Here is a 26,326-nt window from a genome sequence, read left to right as displayed (position 1 = left end):
GGATACAGCCTAGTTCTGTAGGATACAGCCTAGTTCTGTAGGATACAGCCTGTAGGATACAGTTCTGTAGGATACAGCCTAGTTCTGTTCTGTAGGATACAGCCTAGTTCTGTAGGATACAGCCTAGTTCTGTAGTTCTGTAGGATACAGCCTAGTTCTGTAGGATACAGCCTAGTTCTGTAGGATACAGCCTAGTTCTGTAGGATACAGCCTAGGATACAGTTCTGTAGGATACAGCCTAGTTCTGTAGGATACAGCCTAGTTCTGTAGGATACAGCCTAGTTCTGTAGGATACAGCCTAGTTCTGTAGGATACAGCCTAGTTCTGTAGGATACAGCCTAGTTCTGTAGGATACAGCCTAGTTCTGTAGGATACAGCCTAGTTCTGTAGGATACCCTAGTTCTGTAGGATACAGCTAGTTCTGTAGGATACAGCCTAGTTCTGTAGGATACAGCCTAGTTCTGTAGGATACAGCCTAGTTCTGTAGGATACAGCCTAGTTCTGTAGGATACAGCCTAGTTCTGTAGGATACAGCCTAGTTCTGTAGGATACAGCCTAGTTCTGTAGGATACAGCCTAGTTCTGTAGGATACAGCCTAGTTCTGTAGGATACAGCCTAGTTCTGCAGCCTAGTTCTGTAGGATACAGCCTAGTTCTGCCTAGGATACAGCCTAGTTCTGTAGGATACAGCCTAGTTCTGTAGGATACAGCCTAGTTCTGTAGGATACAGCCTGTAGGATACAGTTCTGTAGGATACAGCCTAGTTCTGTAGGATACAGCCTAGTTCTGTAGGATACAGCCTAGTTCTGTAGGATACAGCCTAGTTCTGTAGGATACAGCCTAGTTCTGTAGGATTCTGTACAGCCTAGTTCTGTAGGATACAGCCTAGTTCTGTAGGATACAGCCTAGTTCTGTAGGATACAGCCTAGTTCTGTAGGATACAGCCTAGTTCTGTAGGATACAGCCTAGTTCTGTAGGATACAGCCTAGTTCTGTTCTGTAGGATACAGCCTGTTCTGTAGGATACAGCCTAGTTCTGTAGGATACAGCCTAGTTCTGTAGGATACAGCCTGGTTCTGTAGGATACAGCCTAGTTCTGTAGGATACAGCCTATACAGCCTAGTTCTGTAGGATACAGCCTAGTTCTGTAGGATACAGCCTAGTTCTGTAGGATACAGCCTAGTTCTGTAGGATACAGCCTAGTTCTGTAGGATACAGCCTCTGTAGGATACAGCCTAGTTCTGTAGGATACAGCCTAGTTCTGTAGGATACAGCCTAGTTCTGTAGGATACAGCCTAGTTCTGTAGGATACAGCCTAGTTCTGTAGGATACAGCCTAGTTCTGTAGGATACAGCCTGGTTCTAGGATACAGCCTAGGTTCTGTAGGATACAGCCTAGTTCTGTAGGATACAGCCTAGTTCTGTAGGATACAGCCTAGTTCTGTAGGATACAGCCTAGTTCTGTAGGATACAGCCTAGTTCTGTAGGATACAGCCTGGTTCTGTAGGATACAGCCTAGTTCTGTAGGATACAGCCTAGTTCTGTAGGATACAGCCTAGTTCTGTAGGATACAGCCTAGTTCTGTAGGATACAGCCTAGTTCTGTAGGATACAGCCTAGTTCTGTTACAGCCTAGTTCTGGGATACAGCCTAGTTCTGTAGGATACAGCCTAGTTCTGTAGGATACAGCCTAGTTCTGTAGGATACAGCCTAGTTCTGTAGGATACAGCCTAGTTCTGCAGCCTAGTTCTGTAGGATACAGCCTAGTTCTGTAGGATACAGCCTAGTTCTGTAGGATACAGTTCTGTAGGATACAGCCTAGTTCTGTAGGATACAGCCTAGTTCTGTACAGCCTGTTCTGCCTAGTTCTGTACAGCCTAGTTCTGTAGGATACAGCCCTAGTTCTGTAGGATACAGCCTAGTTCTGTAGGATACAGCCTAGTTCTGTAGTTCTGGGATACAGCCTAGTTCTGTAGGATACAGCCTAGTTCTGTAGGATACAGCCTAGTTCTGTAGGATACAGCCTAGTTCTGTAGGATACAGCCTAGTTCTGTAGGATACAGCCTAGTTCTGCCTAGTTCTGTAGGATACAGCCTAGTTCTGTAGGATACAGCCTAGTTCTGTAGGATACAGCCTAGTTCTGTAGGATACAGCCTAGTTCTGTAGGATACAGCCTAGTTCTGTAGGATACAGCCTAGTTCTGCCTAGTTCTGTAGGATACAGCCTAGTTCTGCCCCCAGGATACAGCCTAGTTCTGTAGGATACAGCCTAGTTCTGTAGGATACAGCCTGTAGGATACAGCCTAGTTCTGTAGCCTGGTTCTGTAGGATACAGCCTAGTTCTGTAGGATACAGCCTAGTTCTGTAGGATACAGCCTAGTTCTGTAGGATACAGCCTCTGTAGGATACAGCCTAGTTCTGTAGGATACAGCCTAGTTCTGTAGGATACAGCCTAGTTCTGTAGGATACAGCCTAGTTCTGTAGGATACAGCCTAGTTCTGTAGGATACAGCCTAGTTCTGTAGGATACAGCCTAGTTCTGCCCCGTTCTGTAGGATACAGCCTAGTTCTGTAGGATACAGCCTAGTTCTGTAGGATACAGCCTAGTTCTGCCCCGTTCTGTAGGATACAGCCTAGTTCTGTAGGATACAGCCTAGTTCTGTAGGATACAGCCTAGTTCTGTAGGATACAGCCTAGTTCTGTAGGATACAGCCTAGTTCTGTAGGATACAGCCTAGTTCTGTAGGATACAGCCTAGTTCTGTAGGATACAGCCTAGTTCTGTAGGATACAGCCTAGTTCTGTAGGATACAGCCTAGTTCTGTAGGATACAGCCTAGTTCTGTAGGATACAGCCTAGTTCTGTAGGATACAGCCTAGTTCTGTAGGATACAGCCTAGTTCTGTAGGATACAGCCTAGTTCTGTAGGATACAGCCTAGTTCTGTAGGATACAGCCTAGTTCTGTAGGATACAGCCTAGTTCTGTAGGATACAGCCTAGTTCTGTAGGATACAGCCTAGTTCTGTAGGATACAGCCTAGTTCTGTAGGATACAGCCTAGTTCTGTAGTTCTGATACAGCCTAGTTCTGTAGGATACAGCCTAGTTCTGTAGGATACAGCCTAGTTCTGTAGGATACAGCCTAGTTCTGAGGATACAGCCTAGTTCTGTAGGATACAGCCTAGTTCTGTAGGATACAGCCTAGTTCTGTTCTGTAGGATACAGCCTAGTTCTGTAGGATAGGATACAGCCTAGTTCTGTAGGATACAGCCTAGTTCTGTAGGATACAGCCTAGTTCTGTAGGATACAGCCTAGTTCTGTAGGATACAGCCTAGTTCTGTAGGATACAGCCTAGTTCTGTAGGATACAGCCTAGTTCTGTAGGATACAGCCTAGTTCTGTAGGATACAGCCTAGTTCTGTAGGATACAGCCTAGTTCTGTAGGATACAGCCTAGTTCTGTAGGATACAGCCTAGTTCTGCCTAGTTCTGTAGGATACAGCCTAGTTCTGTAGGATACAGCCTAGTTCTGTAGGATACAGCCTAGTTCTGCCCCGTTCTGTAGGATACAGGAGTTCTGTAGGATACAGCCTAGTTCTGTAGGATACAGCCTAGTTCTGTCTGTAGGATACAGCCTAGTTCTGTAGGATACAGCCTAGTTCTGTAGGATACAGCCTAGTTCTGTAGGATACAGCCTAGTTCTGTAGGATACAGCCTAGTTCTGTAGGATACAGCCTAGTTCTGTAGGATACAGCCTAGTTCTGTAGGATACAGCCTAGTTCTGTAGGATACAGCCTAGTTCTGTAGGATACAGCCTAGTTCTGTAGGATACAGCCTAGTTCTGTAGGATACAGCCTAGTTCTGTAGGATACAGCCTAGTTCTGTAGGATACAGCCTGGTTCTGCCCTAGTTCTGTAGGATACAGCCTACAGCCTAGTTCTGTAGGATACAGCCTAGTTCTGTAGGATACAGCCTAGGATTCTGTAGGATACAGCCTAGTTCTGTACAGCTAGTTCTGTAGGATACAGCCTAGTTCTGTAGGATACAGCCTAGTTCTGGATACAGCCTAGATACAGCCTAGTTCTGTAGGATACAGCCTAGTTCTGTAGGATACAGCCTAGTTCTGTAGGATACAGCCTAGTTCTGTAGGATACAGCCTAGTTCTGTAGGATACAGCCTAGTTCTGTAGGATACAGCCTAGTTCTGTAGGATACAGCCTAGTTCTGTAGGATACAGCCTAGTTCTGTAGGATACAGCCTAGTTCTGTAGGATACAGCCTAGTTCTGTAGGATACAGCCTAGTTCTGTAGGATACAGCCTAGTTCTGTAGGATACAGCCTAGTTCTGTAGGATACAGCCTAGTTCTGTAGGATACAGCCTAGTTCTGTAGTTCTGTAGGATACAGCCTAGTTCTGTAGGATACAGCCTAGTTCTGTAGGATACTAGTTCTGTAGGATACAGCCTAGTTCTGTAGGATACAGCCTAGTTCTGTAGGATACAGCCTAGTTCTGTAGGATACAGCCTAGTTCTGTAGGATACAGCCTGGTTCTGTAGGATACTGTAGGAGCCCTAGTTCTGTAGGATACAGCCTAGTTCTGTAGGATACAGCCTAGTTCTGTAGGATACAGCCTCTTCTGTAGGATACAGCCTAGTTCTGTAGGATACAGCCTAGTTCTGTAGGATACAGTCTAGTTCTGTAGGATACAGCCTAGTTCTGTAGGATACAGCCTAGTTCTGTAGGATACAGCCTAGTTCTGTAGGATACAGCCTAGTTCTGTAGGATACAGCCTAGTTCTGTAGGATACAGCCTAGTTCTGTAGGATACAGCCTAGTTCTGTTCTGTAGGATACAGCCTAGTTCTGTAGGATACAGCCTAGTTCTGTAGGATACAGCCTAGTTCTGTAGGATACAGGGATACAGCCTGGTTCTGTAGGATACAGCCTAGTTCTGTAGGATACAGCCTAGTTCTGTAGGATACAGCCTGGTTCTGTAGGATACAGCCTAGTTCTGTAGGATACAGCCTAGTTCTGTAGGATAAAGCCTCACTTTTAGGAGGAAGATTTGCAGGCAGAGACAAATAAAATGGGTCATCAGTACGTATATGAATATGAAGGAACAACGCTCGCTCACCATGGTAACCTCACCTATAGTCACCATAGTAACCTAACGTCGGTTGAGCGCCCACACTGGCCCAACTAGGAGAGGACAGGCCCAACTAGGAGAGGACAGGTCGGGCCCCTGTACCTGTCCTCTCCATCTCCCTTCCTCTGACCTGGACCACTCCCCCAGGGTTTACGCCAATCATCATCCATCTCCCTTCCTCTGACCTGGACCACTCCCCCAGGGTTTACGCCAATCATCATCCATCTCCCTTCCTCTGACCTGGACCACTCCCCCAGGGTTTACGCCAATCATCAAATCAAATTTTATTTGTCACATACACATGTTTAGCAGATGTTAATGAGAGTGTAGCGAAATGCTTGTGCTTCTAGTTCCGACAATGCAGTGATAACCAACAAGTAATCTAACTAACAATTCCAAAACTACTGTCTTATACACACATCTACCTTCCTCTTACCTGGACCACTCCCCCAGGGTTTACGCCAATCATCATGCAGATCCCTCTGAAGGCAGAGTCTTTCTCCTCGTTGTCACGGATGTTCCGTAGGGACGTACACCTGTCACACACACATCACCGCGTCACAAACCAGGCAATCTAAACATGTTGATAATGATCAGCGAGGTGAAGTACTAGATGTGTCACAGACTCACCACGGTCTGATGAACTGCTGGAGCATCGGAGCCACCTCCTGAGGACACACGTAGCCCAGGCGACCAATCGTAATGGCTGGAAGAAGATGGGAGGAGCCTCACTCATGTGTACAACACACCCAACTAAAAATCAAGAGCTGGTTTGACGTCGCTGATGTTCGTGTCATAAATAACGGCTCATTATTATGTGGAGATGAGTCAGTCAGTCACAGTTTACCCAAGATGCATCGGCTGCAATGTCAAACAAACCCAATGATTGAGTGTGTTCAGCGTCTGTGTGTCTGTGTGTGTGTTCAGCATCTGTGTGTCTGTGTTCAGCGTCTGTGTTCAGCGTCTGTGTGTGTGTGTTCTGTAGGGATACAGCATCTGTGCGTCTGTGTGTGTGTTCAGCATCTGTGTGTCTGTGTGTGTGTTCAGCATCTGTGTGTCTGTGTGTGTTTCAGCATCTGTGTGTCTGTGTGTGTGTTCAGCATCTGTGTGTCTGTGTGTGTGTTCAGCATCTGTGTGTCTGTGTGTGTGTTCAGCATCTGTGTGTCTGTGTGTGTGTTCAGCATCTGTGTGTCTGTGTGTGTGTTCAGCATCTGTGCGTCTGTGTGTGTGTTCAGCATCTGTGCGTCTGTGTGTGTGTTCAGCATCTGTGCGTCTGTGTGTGTTCAGCATCTGTGCGTCTGTGTGTGTGTTCAGCATCTGTGCGTCTGTGTGTGTGTTCAGCATCTGTGCGTCTGTGTGTGTGTTCAGCATCTGTGTGTCTGTGTGTGTGTTCAGCATCTGTGCGTCTGTGTGTGTGTTCAGCATCTGTGCGTCTGTGTGTGTGTTCAGCATCTGTGCGTCTGTGTGTGTGTTCAGCATCTGTGCGTCTGTGTGTGTGTTCAGCATCTGTGCGTCTGTGTGTGTGTTCAGCATCTGTGCGTCTGTGTGTGTGTTCAGCATCTGTGCGTCTGTGTGTGTGTTCAGCATCTGTGCGTCTGTGTGTGTGTTCAGCATCTGTGCGTCTGTGTGTGTGTTCAGCATCTGTGCGTCTGTGTGTGTTCAGCATCTGTGTTCTGTGTGTGTGTTCAGCATCTGTGCGTCTGTGTGTGTGTTCAGCATCTGTGCATCTGTGTGTGTGTTCAGCATCTGTGCGTCTGTGTGTGTGTTCAGCATCTGTGCGTCTGTGTGTGTGTTCAGCATCTGTGCGTCTGTGTGTGTGTTCAGCATCTGTGCGTACCAGTGTTTTCCAGCAGGGTCTTGGGTGTGTTGGGTCTGTTGATTATCTCTACCAGCTGGTTCAGAACCAGAGACACATAGGGCTGCATCTCTACACCTACAGACAGATGGAGACAGAGATGTAGACAGACACGGAGACAAGGACGGAGATGGAGACAGGGACAGAGATGGAGACAGGGACAGAGATGGAGACAGGGACAGAGATGGAGATGGAGACAGGGACAGAGATGGAGACAGACACAGATGGAGACAGATGGAGGAGACAGGGACAGAGACAGAGACAGACAGAGATGGAGACAGACACAGATGGAGACAGACACAGACGGAGACAGACACAGATGGAGACAGATGGAGACGGAGACAGGGACAGAGACGGAGATGGAGACAGATGGAGACAGACACAGACACAGAGATGGAGACAGACACAGAGATGGAGACAGAGACAGAGATGGAGACAGGGACAGAGATGGAGACAGGGACAGAGACAGACACAGACACAGAGATGGAGACAGACAGAGATGGAGACAGAGATGGAGATGGAGACAGGGACAGAGATGGAGACAGAGAGATGGAGACAGACACAGAGATGGAGACAGGGAGAGATGGAGACAGACAGAGATGGAGACAGACAGATGGAGACAGACACAGAGACGGAGACAGAGATGGAGACAGACACAGACACAGAGATGGAGACAGACACAGACAGAGATGGAGACAGAGATGGAGACAGAGACAGAGACAGGAGACAGAGATGGAGACAGGGACAGAGATGGAGACAGAGATGAAGAGACACAGACACAGAGATGGAGACAGATGGAGACAGAGACAGACACAGAGATGGAGACAGATGGAGACAGAGACAGGAGACAGAGACAGACAGAGATGGAGACAGACACAGACACAGAGATGGAGACAGACACAGACACAGAGATGGAGACAGACACAGACACAGAGATGGAGACAGACACAGACACAGAGATGGAGACAGACACACACACAGAGATGGAGACAGACACAGACACAGAGATGGAGACAGACACAGACACAGAGATGGAGACAGGGACAGAGATGGAGACAGAGATGGAGACAGGAGATGGAGACAGACAGAGATGGAGACAGAGATGGAGACAGACACAGAGATGGAGACAGACACAGACACAGAGATGGAGACAGATGGAGACGGAGACAGGGACAGAGACGGAGACAGATGGAGACGGAGACAGGGACAGAGACGGAGACAGATGGAGACGGAGACAGGGACAGAGACAGATGGAGACAGGGACAGAGATGGAGACAGATGGAGACGGAGACAGGGACAGAGATGGAGACAGATGGAGACGGAGACAGGGACAGAGATGGAGACAGATGGAGACAGACAGGATGGAGACAGATGGAGACGGAGACAGGGACAGAGATGGAGACAGGGACAGATGGAGACAGAGACATGGAAAGAATCAAAGCAGAGAAATATATCATTAAGATAACTCATGCTAGCAGCATCGAAACTGACAATTGCTTTGTAAGTTAAAGAACAAAATTTAAATTTAAAAAAAACATGCTCCTCTCTCACATGTACATATTATCTCCGTGTACAAACCTACATGCAGAAAGACTCACCCATCTGCATGCAGATTTCTCCAATGGCCCAGGTAGCATTGTTACACACAGAGATGAACTCTGGGTTCAGGTTGGTCCCTAGAATTGGCATGAACTCAGCTGGACACACACACAGAAAGCCAAGGGGAAGAGAAAGGGAGGACGATAGATAACATAAGGAGTATGATAGACTGGTAGTTACACAGTTTGTAGGAAAAGAAGAGAGAGAAGAAGAGAGAGATCGTATAGGTCGTTACCGATGCAGGGTTTGACGTGAGGGAAGCAGGCCTTGGTCAGATCACCCAGCAGGGCGAAGGAGCTCTGTCTCACCTCTGGCATGGTGTCCTGGAGATATAGAATGTGTGTGTTAACTACATTGTCTCTCTCGTTCATACAAAATTGTTATATACAATCAAATAGAGCCAGGGTCTGTTACCACACACACACACACACACACACACACACACACACACACACACACACACACACACACACACACACACACACACACACACACACACACTAGATGGACCAGTGGATCCCAAACCTCAGTGAAGATCAGGAGTTCTACCAGTCAGATTATTGTATTATTCTAAACATGACTTAAACATAAGCCTCCGCAACATGAACCAATTCAACCAGCTCTGTAGTAATGAGGGTTGTACAGTAGACTACAGGCCCAGTACATTCTCACTGCATACTGGCTGTGGTTGAGTCAACCTGCTGTTCTACTCAGACCATTTCAGAACTATATGATCCACTGGTAATAAACATCAGTTGTATTACTTGAGGCCCAGCTGAGTGACATTAAACTGACATTGTGTTCTTTATTCTACTGGACTGACTGGCCTGCATCTGGTCACTGACCGTCCCTCAGCCTGCCCCCTCCACTAAGACTGACCGTCCCTCAGCCTGCCCCCTCCACCTGACCGTCCCTCAGCCTGACAGCCTGCCCCCTCCACTAAGACTGACCGTCCCTCAGCCTGACCGTCCCTCAGCCTGCCCCCTCCACTAAGACTGACCGTCCCTCAGCCTGACCGTCCCTCAGCCTGCCCCCTCCACTAAGACTGACCTCCCTCCCTGACCCCCTCAGCCTGCCCCCTCCACTAAGACCTGCCTGACCGTCCCCGTCCCTCAGCCTGCCCCCTCCACTAAGACTGACCGTCCCTCAGCCTGCCCCCTCCACTAAGACTGACCGTCCCTCAGCCTGACCGTCCCTCAGCCTGCCCCCTCCACCCCTCAGCCTGACCGTCCCTCAGCCTGCCCCCTCCACTAAGACTGACCGTCCCTCAGCCTGACCGTCCCTCAGCCTGCCCCCTCCACTAAGACTGACCGTCCCTCAGCCTGACCCCCTCAGCCTGCCCCCTCCACTAAGACTGACCGTCCCTCAGCCTGACCATCCCTCAGCCTGCCCCCTCCACTAAGACTGACCATCCCTCAGCCCCCCCCTCCCTCAGCCTGCCCCCTCCCTCAGCCTGCCCCCTCCACTAAGACTGACCATCCCTCAGCCTGCCCCCTCCCTCAGCCTGCCCCCTCCCTCAGCCTGCCCCCTCCACTAAGACCCATCCCTCAGCCTGCCCCACTCCCTCAGCCTGCCCCACTCCCTCAGCCTGCCCCACTCCCTCAGCCTGCCCCACTCCCTCAGCCTGCCCCACTCCCTCAGCCTGCCCCACTCCCTCAGCCTGCCCCACTCCCTCAGCCTGCCCCACTCCCTCAGCCTGCCCCACTCCCTCAGCCCCTCAGCCTGCCCCCTCCCTCAGCCTGCCCCCCCACTAAGACTGACAAAAAAGGGACACCGTCTTCCAGCTGATGGAGAAACTCGAGTCACATTGCATTATTTCTGACACGCGCACAAATTCATGTTACTCCTATGAGACATGGTGTTCTGATCAATCCGGTTGGCCAGCGGTAGGCTATAGGTGCACTTGATTTGCTCTTCGGGCACATGAAATGGTTCAAAATGGGAACCCTTGGCCTCCCCGGTGCGCAGGGCAGCTGAAACAAGTGCACCTCCTGTCAACAGCGCGAGACAGAATAAAAGGCTTCATCTTTGGGTTTTTATAGAAATGTTAAGATGGACTAGGAATGCCTTGAAGATTGTCTGGGTTGGTCACCAAACGGTCATTCAAACATATGTTTAACACTGATGCCCCCCACACACACACACACACACACACACACACACACACACACACCGTACCTGCATGCACTGAAACAGTAGTGTCATGATGTTGCTCCGGGACACCAGCTGATCAACGTGGCCCCCAGGCCCTCAGCCAGACCACTGAGGAGGTCCAGGGCCACGATCATAAAGTCCTTATCAGGGGCTTCGTACTGGTCCGGCTGTTGGCTGTACATCTGGGGGAGGAGAGGGGGAGAGAGAGTTAAGGGGGAGGAGAGGGGGAGAGAAAGAGAGAGTTAAGGGGGGAGAGAGAGAGAGTTAAGATTAAAAACCACTGAATCTTTAAATCACTGATAACTGTGTGTCTTTGACGCTATAGATAAAGGTATGTGGACACCCCTTCACATGAGTGGATCTGGACATTTCAGCCACACTGACAGGCCTTACTGAAGAGCTCAGAGACTTTCAAAATGGCGCCATCATAGGATGCCGCATAGTGATAACTGTAAAGTTTGGTGGAGGAAGAATAACGGTCTGGGGCTGTTTTTAATGGATCGGGCCCCTTAGTTCCAGTGAAGGGAAATCTTAACTCTACAGCATACAATGACATTCTAGACGATTCTGTGCTGCTAATGATGTGACAACACGTTTGAGGAAGGCCCCTTTCCTGTTTCAGTATGACAATGTCTCCGTGCGCAAAGCGAGGTCCATACAGAAATGGTTTGTCAAGATCAGAGTAGAAGAACTTGACTGGTCTGCACAGAGCCCTGACCTCAACCCCATCAAACACCTTTAGGATGAATTGGAACGCCGACTGCAAACCAGGCCTAATCGCCCAACATCAGTATCCGACCTCACTAATGCTCTCTTGGCTGCAAGTCCCTGCAGCAATGTTCCAACATCTAGTGGAAAGAAGAGTGGAGGATGTTATAGCAGTAATGTTCCAACATCTAGTGGAAATCCTTCCCAGAAGAGTGGAGGCTGTTATAGCAGCAATGTTCCAACATCTAGTGGAAAGCCTTCCCAGAAGAGTGGAGGCTGTTATAGCAGCAATGTTCCAACATCTAGTGGAAAGCCTTCCCAGAAGAGTGGAGGCTGTTATAGCAGCAATGTTCCAACATCTAGTGGAAAGCCTTCCCAGAAGAGTGGAGGCTGTTATAGCAGCAATGTTCCAACATCTAGTGGAAAGCCTTCCCAGAAGAGTGGAGGCTGTTATAGCAGCAATGTTCCAACATCTAGTGGAAAGCAGAAGAGTGGAGGCTGTTATAGCAGCAATGTTCCAACATCTAGTGGAAAGCCTTCCCAGAAGAGTGGAGGCTGTTATAGCAGCAATGTTCCAACATCTAGTGGAAAGCCTTCCCAGAAGAGTGGAGGCTGTTATAGCAGCAATGTTCCAACATCTAATGTGGAAAGCCTTCCCAGAAGAGTGGAGGCTGTTATAGCAGCAATGTTCCAACATCTAGTGGAAAGCCTTCCCAGAAGAGTGGAGGCTGTTATAGCAGCAATGTTCCAACATCTAGTGGAAAGCCTTCCCAGAAGAGTGGAGGCTGTTATAGCAGTAATGTTCCAACATCTAGTGGAAAGCCTTCCCAGAAGAGTGGAGGCTGTTATAGCAGTAATGTTCCAACATCTAGTAGAAAGCCTTCCCAGAAGAGTGGATGCTGTTATAGCAGCAAGGGGGGACTCCATATTAATGCCCATGATTATGGAATGAGATGTTCAACGAGCGTGTGTGTATGTGTGTGTGCGCGTCTCACCATAGCCTGAGCCAGTGTTTTCTGCACCAGTGTAACACAGCGCTGGTAGACTGGTTCACAGTAGGGCAGGAAGCCACTCTGGAGGGCTGTAGCTACAGAGGACAGACACTCTAACAGAGGAAACAGGTCCTTATCTTCATCCTTCAGCTCATTCCACTTGGCGATGAGAGGAGGCATCAGCTTCTCTATGTACTCCTTGAGGAGAGAGAGAGGGGGGGGAGAGAGAGAGGGGAGAGAGACGGGGGGAGAGAGAGAGAGAGACGGGGGAGAGAAGAGAGGATAGAGACGGGGGGGAGAGAGAGAGAGGATAGAGACGGGGGAGAGAGAGAGAGAGAGAGAGACGGGGGGAGAGAGAGAGGAGAGAGACGGGGGAGAGAGAGGAGAGAGAGAGACGGGGGGAGAGAGGAGAGAGAGAGAGGAGAGAGACGGGGGAGAGAGAGGGGAGAGAGAGAGGAGAGAGACGGGGGGGAGAGAGAGAGAGAGAGACGGGGGGAGAGAGAGGAGAGAGAGAGGAGAGAGACGGGGGGAGAGAGAGAGGAGAGAGAGACGGGGGGAGGAGAGAGAGAGAGAGAGAGACGGGGGGAGAGAGAGGAGAGAGACGGGGGGAGAGAGAGGAGAGAGAGGGGGGAGAGAGAGAGGAGAGAGACGGGGGGAGAGAGAGAGAGAGAGAGGGGGGAGAGAGAGAGAGGAGAGAGACGGGGGGAGAGAGAGGAGAGAGACGGGGGGGAGAGAGAGGAGAGAGACGGGGGGAGAGAGAGGGGAGAGACGGGGGGAGAGAGAGAGAGAGAGAGAGAGACGGGGGAGAGAGAGAGAGGGGGGGGAGAGAGACGGGGGAGAGAGAGGAGAGAGACGGGGGGAGAGAGAGAGAGAGAGAGAGAGAGGAGAGAGACGGGGGGAGAGAGAGGAGAGAGAGAGACGGGGGGAGAGAGAGGAGAGAGACGGGGGGAGAGAGAGGGGGGAGAGAGAGGAGAGAGACGGGGGGAGAGAGAGGAGAGAGACGGGGGGAGAGAGGGAGAGAGACGGGGCGGGAGAGAGACGGGGGGAGAGAGACGGGGGGAGAGAGAGAGGGGGGAGAGACGGGGGGAGAGAGACGGGGGGAGAGAGACGGGGGAGAGAGAGGAGAGAGACGGGGGGAGAGAGAGAGGGGGGAGAGAGAGAGAGAGAGACGGGGGGAGAGAGAGAGGAGAGAGACGGGGGGAGAGAGAGAGGAGAGAGAGAGATGGGGGGAGAGAGAGAGAGAGAGACGGGGGAGAGAGAGGAGAGACGGGCGGGACGAGAGGGCGGGAGAGAGACGGGGGGAGAGAGACGGGGGGAGAGAGACGGGGGGAGAGAGACGGGGGGGAGAGAGACGGGGGGAGAGAGGGTTCAAACTTGTAAAAAACAACAAATGAGCCGAAAACTAACTTACCGCCCTCCCGAAAACTAACTTACCGCCCTCCCGAAAACTAACTTACCGCCCTCCCGAAAACTAACTTACCGCCCTCCCGAAAAACTAACTTACCGCCCTCCCGAAAAACTAACTTCCCGCCCTCCCGAAAACTCCCGAAAACTGACTTACCGCCTCCCGAACCTCCCGAAAACTACCGCCCTCCCGAAAACTAACTTACCGCCCTCCCGAAAACTAACTTACCGCCCTCCCGAAAACTAACTTACCGCCCTCCCGAAAACTAACTTACCGCCCTCCCGAAAACTAAAAACTAACTTACCGCCCTCCCGAAAACTACCGCCCTCCGAATGGGAAACTGAGGGCAACTAGAAGGGGTGTTTAACTAGCCTAACTACCTACTAACCGGTTGGTTGAGGTGATGTCCTACGGAGTCGGCCAGTGTTCCTATAGCGTCGTACAGTATGAGCAGGTTCTTGTGCTGGTATTTTCCAAAGGCGAAGACCAGAGTATCCAGAATGAAGCTCAGATAGGGAACCAGCTCTGTACAGGCCTCCTCCTCTAGGGTCGCAAACGCACTGAGAGGAGGAGAGAGGAGGGAGGAGAGAGGGAGGGAGGAGAGAGGGAGGGAGGAGAGAGGGAGGGAGCAGAGAGGAGGGAGGAGGAGAGAGGGAATTCATCACCTTGGGAATTCCAGTTCAACAACTTTATTCTCTCAAAAAACCCACCACCTCACACACACACCCACCACTCTCCCCACACACACCCACCAGCCACTCCCCTCCCCACCAGCCACTCCCTCCCCTCATCAGCCACTCCCTCCCCTCATCAGCCACTCCCTCCCCTCATCAGCCACTCCCTCCCCACCAGCCACTCCCTCCCCACCAGCCACTCCCTCCCCACCAGCCACTCCCTCCCCACCAGCCACTCCCTCCCTTCATCAGCCACTCCCTCCCTTCATCAGCCACTCCCTCCCACAGCAATCATCAGCCACTCCCTCCCCTCATCAGCCACTCCCTCCCCACCAGCCACTCCCTCCCCTCACCTGCAGGCGGCCTCCTGAACCCTCTTGTTCCCGTCCAGGATCCTCTTGAGGAGTTCAGTCATGAGGGGTTTGAGGTGGGAGTCGGGGGGCTGGCTGACCACCCAGTGGGCGTAGCGGGACAGGGTCCAGCAGGCGATGGAGCGCACCAGGGCCTTCTTATCACAGAGACACTGAATGAGGTGAGGCATCAACTCTGGTAGGTAGGGAACCATGCCCTGCATACAACCTGAGGAGAGAGGAGGGGGGTGTGACTCACATGCTTTCAGTTCCATTAAGAAAATAAAAAAGGATGGAGGTCAGGGGATAGAGGAGGTCAGGGGATAGAGGAGGTCAGGGGATAGAGGAGGTCAGGGGATAGAGGAGGTCAGGGGATAGAGGAGGTCAGGGGACAGAAGAGGTCAGGGGATAGAAGAGGTCAGGGGATAGAGAAGGTCAGGGGATAGAGAAGGTCAGGGGATAGAGGAGGTCAGGGGACAGAGGAGGTCAGGGGACAGAGGAGGTCAGGGGACAGAGGAGGTCAGGGGATAGAGGAGGTCAGGGGATAGAGGAGATGAGGGGATAGAGGAGATGAGGGGATAGAGGAGGTCAGGTGATAGAGGAGGTCAGGGGATAGAGGAGATGAGGGGACAGAGGAGGTCAGGGGACAGAGGAGGTCAGGGGATAGAGGAGGTCAGGGGATAGAGGAGATGAGGGGATAGAGGAGATCAGGGGATAGAGGAGGTCAGGGGATAGAGGAGGTCAGGGGTTACCCTCAGCGATAGCCCCCAGCACCAGTATTCCAGACTCCTTGACGACCCAGTCTGGGTGGAACAACAGGCCCTTCAGCAGGGGCAGCAGGTGGGGGAGGAGCTCATCACGAAACACGTTAGCCAACACGTCTAACGCTGCCGCTGAACACTTCCCTGTTAGAGAGACAGAGGTTACATCACTTCCCTGTTAGAGAGAGAGACAGAGGTTACAATACTTCCCTGTTAGAGAGAGAGACAGAGGTTACAACACTTCCCTGTTAAAGAGTGAAACAGAGGTTACAACACTTCCCTGTTAGAGAGACAGAGGTTACAACACTTCCCTGTTAGAGAGACAGAGGTTCCAACACTTCCCTGTTAGAGAGACAGAGGTTCCAACACTTCCCTGTTAGAGAGAGAGACAGAGGTTACAACACTTCCCTGTTAGAGAGAGAGACAGAGGTTCCAACACTTCCCTGTTAGAGAGAGAGAGAGACAGAGGTTCCAACACTTCCCTGTTAGAGAGAGAGAGAGACAGAGGTTCCAACACTTCCCTGTTAGAGAGAGAGAGAGACAGAGGTTCCAACACTTCCCTGTTAGAGAGAGAGAGAGAGAGACAGAGGTTCCAACACTTCCCTGTTAGAGAGAGAGAGACAGAGGTTCCAACACTTCCCTGTTAGAGAGAGAGACAGAGGTTCCAACACTTCCCTGTTAGAGAGAGAGACAGAGGTTCCAACACTTCCCTGTTAGAGAGAGAGACAGAGGTTCCAACACTTCCCTGTTAGAGAGAGAGACAGAGGTTACAACAGTTCCCTGTTAGAGAGAGAGACAGAGGTTACAACACTTCCCTGTTAGAGAGAGAGACAGAGGTTACAACACTTCCCTGTTAGAGAGAGAGGTTACAACACTTCCCTGTTAGAGAGAGAGGTTACAACACTTCCCTGTTAGAGAGAGAGGTTACAACACTTCCCTGTTAGAGAGAGAGGTTACAACACTTCCCTGTTAGAGAGAGAGGTTACAACACTTCCCTGTTAGAGAGAGAGACAGAGGTTACAACACTTCCTGTTACAGAGGTTACTTCCCTGTTAGAGAGAGAGAGGTTACAACACTTCCCTGTTAGGTTACAACACTTCCCTGTTAGAGAGAGACAGAGGTTCCAACACTTCCCTGTTAGAGAGAGAAACAGAGGTTACAACACTTCCCTGTTAGAGAGAGAGACAGAGGTTACAACACTTCCCTGTTAGAGAGAGAGACAGAGGTTACAACACTTCCCTGTTAGAGAGAGAGACAGAGGTTACAACACTTCCCTGTTAGAGAGAGAGACAGAGGTTACAACACTTCCCTGTTAGAGAGAGACAGAGGTTACAACACTTCCCTGTTAGAGAGAGACAGAGGTTACAACACTTCCCTGTTAGAGAGAGAGACAGAGGTTACAACACTTCCCTGTTAGAGAGAGAGACAGAGGTTACAACACTTCCCTGTTAGAGAGAGAGAGACAGAGGTTACAACACTTACTGATTTAGACCAGGTGTGTGTGTGTGTGTGTGTGTGTGTGTGTGTGTGTGTGTGTGTGTGTGTGTGTGTGTATCTTCATGGGTAATCAGTAACATCAACTGAACTGGAAAAACTGGCCCTAAATCTTCTCTCTTGGCGGGACAAACACTAAAGACTGGCTGCCAATCCCATTTCCCCGGCTCTGATTGGTCAGCTGAGCTGTCAAGCAATCCCTCAACCACTCACGCAGGTTCCAGTCGGAGAGCGTGTCATCGTCGTCATCGTCATCGTCGTGGTCCTCCCCCTCCTCCCCCTCTCCTCCCTCGTGTTGCAGGGTGACGGTGCGTGACTTGTGGAAGCGAGGCTTGATGTCCTGCTCACTGTCTGGTACGGTGTCGTCCTCCTCCTCTACATCTCCCTGGGGAGGGAGGGAGGGAGGGAGGGAGGGAGGGAGGGAGGGAGGGAGGGAGGGAGGGAGGGAGGGAGGGAGGGGACGTTAAGTCATGGTTCTCTCTAGTTGTGTATTAGAGTGGGACATCCAGACTGACTCACACACAGACTGACTGACTGACTGTTAACTCACCTTTAGGAGGATGATGTCTATCTCAGAGTACTTCATCCCATTCACCAGGATAGGGATGAGTCTGGAGAGAGACCGGAGAGATGGTGATAACCACACTAGTCCTCTTTATCCAGCTACACCCCTACTAAAAACTCACCCAGCCATCACTTCATCTGTGTGTATCTGAGTGTGTGTATCTGAGTGTGTGTATCTGAGTGTGTGTATCTGAGTGTGTGTATCTGAGTGTGTGTATCTGAGTGTGTGTATCTGAGTGTGTGTATCTGAGTGTGTGTATCTGAGTGTCACTGCCCCCGCGGGCGGGCGGGCGTGTACTTACTGGACCAGGTGCCCAGACAGGGCCTCCTTGCAGACGGGCTGCTCAGCCAGGGTGAGCCAGAACTCACAGGCCTCCAGACTGACATTCTCATCTGGGTCCTGGGTTCGCTGGAGCATGTACTGGGGAGGAGAGAGAGATCTCTTATAGAAACAGAAGGCAATATGGAAAAGAGGTATGGGGCCATAAGGAGAGAGAGAGAGAGAGAAATAGCAGAACAGATTGAGTGTAGGACGTTTACAAAAACACATGGAACATGAGTGATGAATGAGTGTCTGAGGAAGGTCAAAAGTGCACAGGGTCATGGGGTCAGAGGTTGTAGGTGGTATGTGTACAATGCTGTGCATGTGTGTGTGGTATGAGGTCATAGGGTTAGAGGTCAGAGTTCGTAGGTGGTACCTGTATGATGCTGTGCATGTGTGGTATGAGGTCATAGGGTTAGAGGTCAGAGTTCGTCGGTGGTACCTGTATGATGCTGTGCATGTGTGGTATGAGGTCATAGGGTTAGAGGTCAGAGTTCGTCGGTGGTACCTGTATGATGCTGTGCATGTGTGGTATGAGGTCATAGGGTTAGAGGTCAGAGTTCGTCGGTGGTACCTGTATGATGCTGTGCATGTGTGGTATGAGGTCATAGGGTTAGAGGTCAGAGTTCGTAGGTGGTACCTGTACGATGCTGTGCACGTGTGGTATGAGGTCATAGGGTTAGAGGTCAGAGTTCGTAGGTGGTACCTGTATGATGCTGTGCATGTGTGGTATGAGGTCATAGGGTTAGAGGTCAGAGTTCGTCGGTGGTACCTGTACGATGCTGTGCACGTGTGGTATGAGGTCACGTGGGTTATGAGGTCAGAGTTCGTAGGTGGTACCTGTATGATGCTGTGCACGTGTGGTATGAGGTCATAGGGTTAGAGGTCAGAGTTCGTAGGTGGTACCTGTATGATGCTGTGCACGTGTGGTATGAGGTCATAGGGTTAGAGGTCAGAGTTCGTAGGTGGTACCTGTATGATGCTGTGCATGTGTGGTATGAGGTCATAGGGTTAGAGGTCAGAGTTCGTAGGTGGTACCTGTATGATGCTGTGCATGTGTGGTATGAGGTCATAGGGTTAGAGGTCAGAGTTCGTAGGTGGTACCTGTATGATGCTGTGCATGTGTGGTATGAGGTCATAGGGTTAGAGGTCAGAGTTCGTCGGTGGTACCTGTATGATGCTGTGCATGTGTGGTATGAGGTCATAGGGTTAGAGGTCAGAGTTCGTCGGTGGTACCCGTATGATGCTGTGCACGTGTGGTATGAGGTCATAGGGTTAGAGGTCAGAGTTCGTAGGTGGTACCTGTACGATGCTGTGCACGTGTGGTATGAGGTCATAGGGTTAGAGGTCAGAGTTCGTCGGTGGTACCTGTATGATGCTGTGCACGTGTGGTATGAGGTCATAGGGTTAGAGGTCAGAGTTCGTCGGTGGTACCTGTATGATGCTGTGCATGTGTGGTATGAGGTCATAGGGTTAGAGGTCAGAGTTCGTAGGTGGTACCTGTACGATGCTGTGCACGTGTGGTATGAGGTCATAGGGTTAGAGGTCAGAGTTCGTCGGTGGTACCTGTATGATGCTGTGCATGTGTGGTATGAGGTCATAGGGTTAGAGGTCAGAGTATGTAGGTGGTACCTGTACGATGCTGTGCACGTGTGGTATGAGGTCATAGGGTTAGAGGTCAGAGTTCGTAGGTGGTACCTGTATGATGCTGTGCATGTGTGGTATGAGTCGGTCTATCCGGACCTCCAGCAGCATGACCAGAGCTCTACACACGTTCTTCCTCACCTCACAGTCCTCATCCCCCGCTAGAGCAAACAGACTCTGGGGAGAGAGAGGGGGGTGATTTATTAGCCCGATTTCAAGTTTTCATAACAATCATTAATCAGTATTTTTGGACACCGATTGTGGCCGATTTTTAAAAAAATGTACACCTTTATTTAACTATGCAAGTCAGTTAAGAACACATTCTATTTTCAATGACGGCCTAGGAACAGTGGGTTAAGGGGCAGAACGACAGATTTGACCTTGTCAGCTCGTGGATTCGTTTTTACAACCTTCCGGTTACTAGTCCAACGCTCTAACCACCTGCCTTACATTGCACTCCACGGGGAGGCTGTGTGGCAGGTGACTACCTGGCTACAATGAGCCAAGGTAAGGTGGCTACAAGTAAACACCAATGTGAACCTAACCCTAAACACCAATGTGAACCTAACCCTAAACACCAATGTGAACCTAACCCTAAACACCAATGTGAACCTAACCCTAAACACCAATGTGAACCTAACCCTAAACACCAATGTGAACCTAACCCTAAACACCAATGTGAACCTAACCCTAAACACCAATGTGAACCTAACCCTAAACACCAATGTGAACCTAACCCTAAACACCAATGTGAACCTAACCCTAAACACCAATGTGAACCTAACCCTAAACACCAATGTGAACCCAACCCTAAACACCAATGTGAACCTAACCCTAAACACCAATGTGAACCTAACCCTAAACACCAATGTGAACCTAACCCTAAACACCAATGTGAACAACCCTAAACACCAATGTGAACCTAACCCTAAACACCAATGTGAACCTAACCCTAAACACCAATGTAACCTAACCCTAAACACCAATGTGAACCTAACCCTAAACACCAATGTAAACCTAACCCTAAACACCAATGTGAACCTAACCCTAAACACCAATGTGAACCTAACCCTAAACACCAATTTGAACCTAACCCTAAACACCAATGTGAACCTAACCCTAAACATAATGTGAACCTAACCCTAAACACCAATGTGAACCTAACCCTAAACACCAATGTGAATGCCTAACCCAATTAAACACCAATGTGAACCTAACCCTAAACACCAAGTGAACCTGAAACCTAACCCTAAACACCAATGTAAACCTAACCCTAAACACCAATGTGAACCTAACCCTAAACACCAATGTGAACCTAACCCTGTGTGTTACACCAATGTTACCTAACCCTAAACACCAATGTGAACCTAACCCTAAACACCAATGTGAACCTAACCCTAAACACCAATGTAAACCTAACCCTAAACACCAATGTGAACCTAACCCGTAAACACCAATGTAAACCTGTGCCCCCTAAACACCAATGTGAACCTAACCCTAAACACCAATGTGAACCTAACCCTAAACACCAATGTGAACCTAACCCTAAACACCAATGTGAACCCAACCCTTAAACACCAATGTGAACCTAACCCTAAACACCAATGTGAACCTAACCATAAACATCAATGCCTTTCTTTAAAAACAATACACAAGTATATATTTTTAAACCTGCATATTTAGTTAATATTGCTGCTAACATGAATTTATTTTAACTAGGTAAATTGTGTCACTTCTCCTGCGTTCTGTACAAGCAGAGTCGGGGTTTATGCAGCAGTTTGGGCCGCCTGGCTCGTTGTGAACTGTGTGAAGACCATTTATTCCTAACAAAGACTCATTAATTTGCCAGAATTGTACATAATTATGGCATTACATTGAAGGTTGTACAATGTAACAGGAATAGACTTAGACTTAGGGATGCCACCCGTTAGATAAAATACGGAACGGTTCCGTATTTCACTGAAAGAATAAACATTTTGTTTTCAAAATTATAGTTTCTGGATTTGACCATATTAATGACCTAAGGCTCATATTTCTGTGTGTTATTATGTTATAATAAAAAAATCTATGATTTGATATTTGATAGAGCAGTCCGACTGAGCGCTGGTAGGCAGCAGCAGGCTCGTAAGCATTCATTCTAACAGCACTTTCGTGCGTTTTGCCAGCAGCTCTTCGCTGTGCTTCAAGCATTGAGCTGTTTATGACTTCAAGCCTATCAACTCCCGAGATCAGGCTGGTGTAACGATGTGATGTGAAATGGCTAGCTAGTTAGCGGGGTGCGCGCTAATAGCGTTTCAAACGTCACACGCTCTAAGACTTGGAGTAGTTGTTCCCCTTGCTCTGCAAGGGCCGTCCGCGGCTTTTGTGGGGTGATGGGTAACGCTATTTCGAGGATGGCTGTTGTCGATGTTTTCCTGGTTCGAGCCCAGGTAGGGGCGAGGAGAAGGACGGAAGCTATACTGTTACACTGGTAATACTAAAGTGCCTGTAAGAACATCCAATAGTCAAAGGTATATGAAATACAAATGGTATAGAGAGAAATAGTCCTGTAATTCCTACAACCTAAAACTTCTTACCTGGGAATATTGAAGACTCGTGTTAAAAGGAACCAGCAGCTTTCATATGTTCTCATGTTCTGAGCAAGGAGCTGAAACGTTAGCTGTATTACATGGCACATATTGCACTTTTACTTTCTTCTCCACTTTGTTTTTGTATTATTAAAACCAAATTGAACAGATTTCATTATTTATTTGAGGCTAAATTGATTTTATTTATGTATTATATTAAGTTAAAATAAGTGTTAATTTAGTATTGTTGTAATTGTCATTATTACCAATAAAATAAAATATTTTTGTAAATAACTTGGTCTAAAGTTATGCACTATATAGGGACTAGGGTGCCATTTTAGTCACAAACCCCTGTCTCACCTCGATGAAGGTGTCGATGTGATCCATCAGAGCCTGGGCTCTACTGCTGATGAACTGATTCACACACGCTATGGCATGAGACCTGGAGAGAGAGAGGGAGGGGAGGGAGGGGGAGGAGGGAGGACAGACAGGGAGGGAGAGGGAGCAGAGACAGGGAGGAGCGAGAGGGAGCGAGGGAGGGAGCGAGAGAGAGAGCAGAAACAAAGTTGGTTGCATTCAATAGCTGCCTTAAGAAGAAATCAACTACTTGTCAGGGAGGGAGCATGGAGACAGACAGACAGGACAGACCTGATCTGGGTGACAGAGACAGACAGAGAGACAGAGAGACAGACAGAGACAGACAGAGACAGACAGAGACAGACAGAGACAGACAGAGACAGACAGAGACAGACAGACAGACAGAGACAGACAGACAGACAGACAGACAGAGACAGACAGAGACAGACAGAGACAGACAGAGACAGACAGAGACAGACAGAGACAGACCTGATCTTTGGGCTGCAGTGTTTAAAGAACTGTAGGAACTTGGGGATCATGATGTTCAGGGGTCTGTTGAGAGCATCACTGTCCAACAGCTCTGAAGAATCCTCACAGATCTTCTGCAGTGCTCCGAAAGAACCCTGCATGCAAACGCACAGAGAAAGTTAAACATAGGCCCTACATAAACAATCAAAAGATTAGATGGGAGCGTGTGTGTGTGTGTGTGTGTGTGTGTGTGTGTGTGTGTGTGTGTGTGTGTGTGTGTGTGTGTGTGTGTGTGTGTGTGTGTGTGTGTGTGTGTGTGTGTGTGTGTGTGTGTGTGTGTGTGTGTGTGTGTGTGTGTGTGTGTGTGTGTGTGTGTGTGTGTGTGTGTGTGTGTGTGTGACCTCGCAGGTATTGTAGTCTTCAGAGTTGAGCAGGTTACAGAGTTGAGGGAGGAGTTCAGGCCATGTCTGCAGCTCTCCTTTAGATGCTATGGTTGTTATCAAGATGCCTGAGAGACAGGAGGCACAGGGTTACACACACTAACTAATAGGCACATACCCACACTAACACACACATGTATACACAACATTATTTATTGTGGGTTTCTGTTCTTCCTTGTTATTCTTCGTACTACTATTGATAACTGCATTGATGGTTTAGAGCTGCAAGAAGGAATTTTACTGTATGTGACATTAAAACCTGAAACTGAAAGTTGAATACACACACACACTTCAGCTTGCTGATTAACGCATACTCCCCCACAGACTGACACCAGTACCTGCAAAGGCTCAACCACCCACACATCCTGACTCACTTTGCAGCACACACACTCTCTCTCTCTTACCGATGGTTGCTCTGATGAGGGGCGAGGGATCTCCGATGTTGTTGAGACATTCCCTCTTGATGAAGTCAGCGACCAGAGGAGGAAAGTTCTGGTAGTGGGCCTTCACATTGTTCTTCAATATGAGACCACTTAGAGAACGCGTCGGCTCATCTACAGAGAAGGGGGAGGTTTGAAAGGAAAGAGGGAACGATTAGTAACCACTGACTAATGCTCGCAACCATTTGATATAGATCTTACACACACACTTACCCTCTGATTTGAGGCTTGTAAGGACGAAGATGAGATAGTTGTTGAAGTCTGGGAAGTGGTTGAGCTGTTCCAGTTTCTACACACTGTTAAGGAACACCCCTTCACTGACAAAACAATCAACATGGCAAATCACCAACAATCCCCGCACACATTCATGACTTATCTGTCACTCACACCGCGATGAGACACATTATGGAAAACAATCCCACAGCCTCTCCCTCGTACGCAGACACACTGCTGTGTGTTTGAGAGGATACTTCCTGCACAGCTCTCTGTGTGGCTGTGTCTGGAGACTGGGAGTCCTTCAGCAGCTGAAGTACCTGCTGCAGACCCTGTTCATCCGGCTGCCATCCTCCATCCTACACACACACACACACACACACACACACACACACACACACACACACACACACACACACACACACACACACACACACAGAGAGAAAAGAGTGACTTGAATGTTTCTCTACATTTTTTCCTTACAGCCTCCGCCGGCTACATAGTTTTCTGTTGCTACTAGTGTCGCTGTCACAAGCAGAGTTCTCTCTAGCCCAACATCACAAGCAGAGTTGTCTCTCTAGCCCAACATCACAAGCAGAGTTGTCTCTCCCAACATCACAAGCCCAACATCACAAGCAGAGTTGTCTCTCTAGCCCAACATCACAAGCAGAGTTGTCTCTCCCAACATCACAAGCCCAACATCACATGCAGAGTTGTCTCTCTAGCCCAACATCACAAGCAGAGTTGTCTCTCTAGCCCAACATCACATTGCAGAACATCACAAGTTGTCTCTCTAGCCCAACATCACAAGCAGAGTTGTCTCTCTAGCCCAACATCACATGCAGAGTTGTCTCTCTAGCCCAACATCACATGCAGAGTTGTCTCTCTAGCCCAACATCACATGCAGAGTTGTCTCTCTAACATCACAAGCAGCCCAACATCACAAGCAGAGTTGTCTCTCTAGCCCAACATCACATGCAGAGTTGTCTCTCTAGCCCAACATCACATGCAGAGTTGTCTCTCTAGCCCAACATCACATGCAGAGTTGTCTCTCTAGCCCAACATCACAAGCAGAGTTGTCTCTCTAGCCCAACATCACATGCAGAGTTGTCTCTCTAGCCCAACATCACATGCAGAGTTGTCTCTCTAGCCCAACATCACATGCAGAGTTGTCTCTCTAGCCCAACATCACATGCAGAGTTGTCTCTCTAGCCCAACATCACATGCAGAGTTGTCTCTCTAGCCCAACATCACAAGCAGAGTTGTTGTCTCTCTAGCCCAACATCACAGAGTTGTCAGCAGAGTTGTCTCTCTAGCCCAACATCACAAGCAGAGTTGTCTCTCTAGCAACATCACATCACATCACAAGCAGAGTTTGTCTCTCTAGCCCAACATCACAAGCAGAGTTGTCTCTCTAGCTAGCCACAACATCACATGCAGAGTTGTCTCTCTAGCCCAACATCACATGCAGAGTTGTCTCTCTAGCCCAACATCACAAGCAGAGTTGTCTCTCTAGCCCAACATCACATCACAAGCAGTGTTGTCTCTCTAGCCCAACATCACATCACAAGCAGAGTTGTCTCTCTAGCCCAACATCACAAGCAGTGTTGTCTCTCTAGCCCAACATCACATCACAAGCAGTGTTGTCTCTCTAGCCCAACATCACATCACAAGCAGTGTTGTCTCTCTAGCACAACATCACATCACAAGCAGTGTTGTCTCTCTAGCCCAACATCAGAACGCATTCTAATCACCAGCATCAGAACTACCTTCACAACCGACCTGGGATCAAAACAAATAGCACATCAACGGACGTTGACAAAGTAATGTAGATACCTAGCTAACGTTAACTAGTTTGTTAGTAGTAATCAGTCCCCATTATAAAACCGATACGTAACTAGCCAACGTTACCTAGTCTAGCTTTGCCTCCGCAAGCATTCCGCATTGCATGCTAGCTACGCTAGTTAGCCATTTTGCTAGCTAATAAAGTAGGGAGTCCCTGGCCGGCTTGGGCAAGTAGGCCGATACGGCCTCGCATTTCGCCGCAAGTGACATTAGCTCGTTAGCTAGCTAACTACATACACATCTAACAAATGAACGAGTGTAGACATTGTTAGCTAGCCAAGTGCAAACGATAAAGACAACACAATGTCATATTATATGGCTAACGTTGGTTAATTGGCTAGTTAGT

The 26,326-nt window shown here is 49.1% G+C and overlaps 1 protein-coding gene and 2 long non-coding RNA genes across 5 annotated transcripts in view; 1 reads left to right on the top strand and 2 right to left on the bottom strand.

Moving 5' to 3' along the window:
- The window catches only part of LOC118381329 (transportin-2-like), a 30,895-nt gene extending 4,722 nt beyond the window's left edge, over positions 1-26,173 (bottom strand). The window contains 22 exon segments of the mRNA XM_052513993.1: positions 5,565-5,664; positions 5,759-5,834; positions 6,966-7,061; positions 8,582-8,680; positions 8,818-8,905; positions 10,761-10,819; positions 10,822-10,918; positions 12,440-12,634; positions 14,230-14,401; positions 14,869-15,094; positions 15,618-15,770; positions 17,334-17,505; positions 17,671-17,731; positions 17,987-18,105; positions 19,705-19,827; positions 22,578-22,659; positions 23,064-23,197; positions 23,444-23,550; positions 23,887-24,036; positions 24,136-24,211; positions 24,393-24,494; positions 26,144-26,173. Of these exon segments, the coding sequence (XP_052369953.1) occupies positions 5,565-5,664; positions 5,759-5,834; positions 6,966-7,061; positions 8,582-8,680; positions 8,818-8,905; positions 10,761-10,819; positions 10,822-10,918; positions 12,440-12,634; positions 14,230-14,401; positions 14,869-15,094; positions 15,618-15,770; positions 17,334-17,505; positions 17,671-17,731; positions 17,987-18,105; positions 19,705-19,827; positions 22,578-22,659; positions 23,064-23,197; positions 23,444-23,550; positions 23,887-24,036; positions 24,136-24,211; positions 24,393-24,494; positions 26,144-26,173 (2,517 nt within the window).
- LOC127927526 (uncharacterized) lies at positions 15,986-17,317 on the top strand. 2 transcript variants are annotated; one of them, XR_008127906.1, is made up of 4 exons: positions 15,986-16,020; positions 16,216-16,491; positions 16,811-16,921; positions 16,988-17,317. It is a non-coding gene; the product is annotated as an uncharacterized LOC127927526 (long non-coding RNA). The 2 variants fall into 2 exon arrangements; XR_008127907.1 differs by having other exon boundaries at positions 16,216-16,642; positions 16,782-16,921.
- On the bottom strand, positions 19,886-21,425 carry LOC127927527 (uncharacterized). 2 transcript variants are annotated; one of them, XR_008127908.1, is made up of 4 exons: positions 21,142-21,425; positions 20,994-21,041; positions 20,620-20,715; positions 19,886-20,430 (listed from the first exon to the last, which is right to left on the bottom strand). It is a non-coding gene; the product is annotated as an uncharacterized LOC127927527 (long non-coding RNA). The 2 variants fall into 2 exon arrangements; XR_008127909.1 differs by having other exon boundaries at positions 20,668-20,715.
- Positions 26,174-26,326: the final 153 nt, after the last annotated feature.

The sequence above is a fragment of the Oncorhynchus keta genome, unplaced genomic scaffold, assembly GCF_023373465.1.
Source record: "Oncorhynchus keta strain PuntledgeMale-10-30-2019 unplaced genomic scaffold, Oket_V2 Un_scaffold_1494_pilon_pilon, whole genome shotgun sequence".
NCBI classification, from domain to species: Eukaryota; Metazoa; Chordata; class Actinopteri; order Salmoniformes; family Salmonidae; genus Oncorhynchus; species Oncorhynchus keta.
The sequence above is the reverse complement of the archived record's forward strand: the minus strand, read 5'-3'. Positions and strand labels throughout refer to the sequence as shown.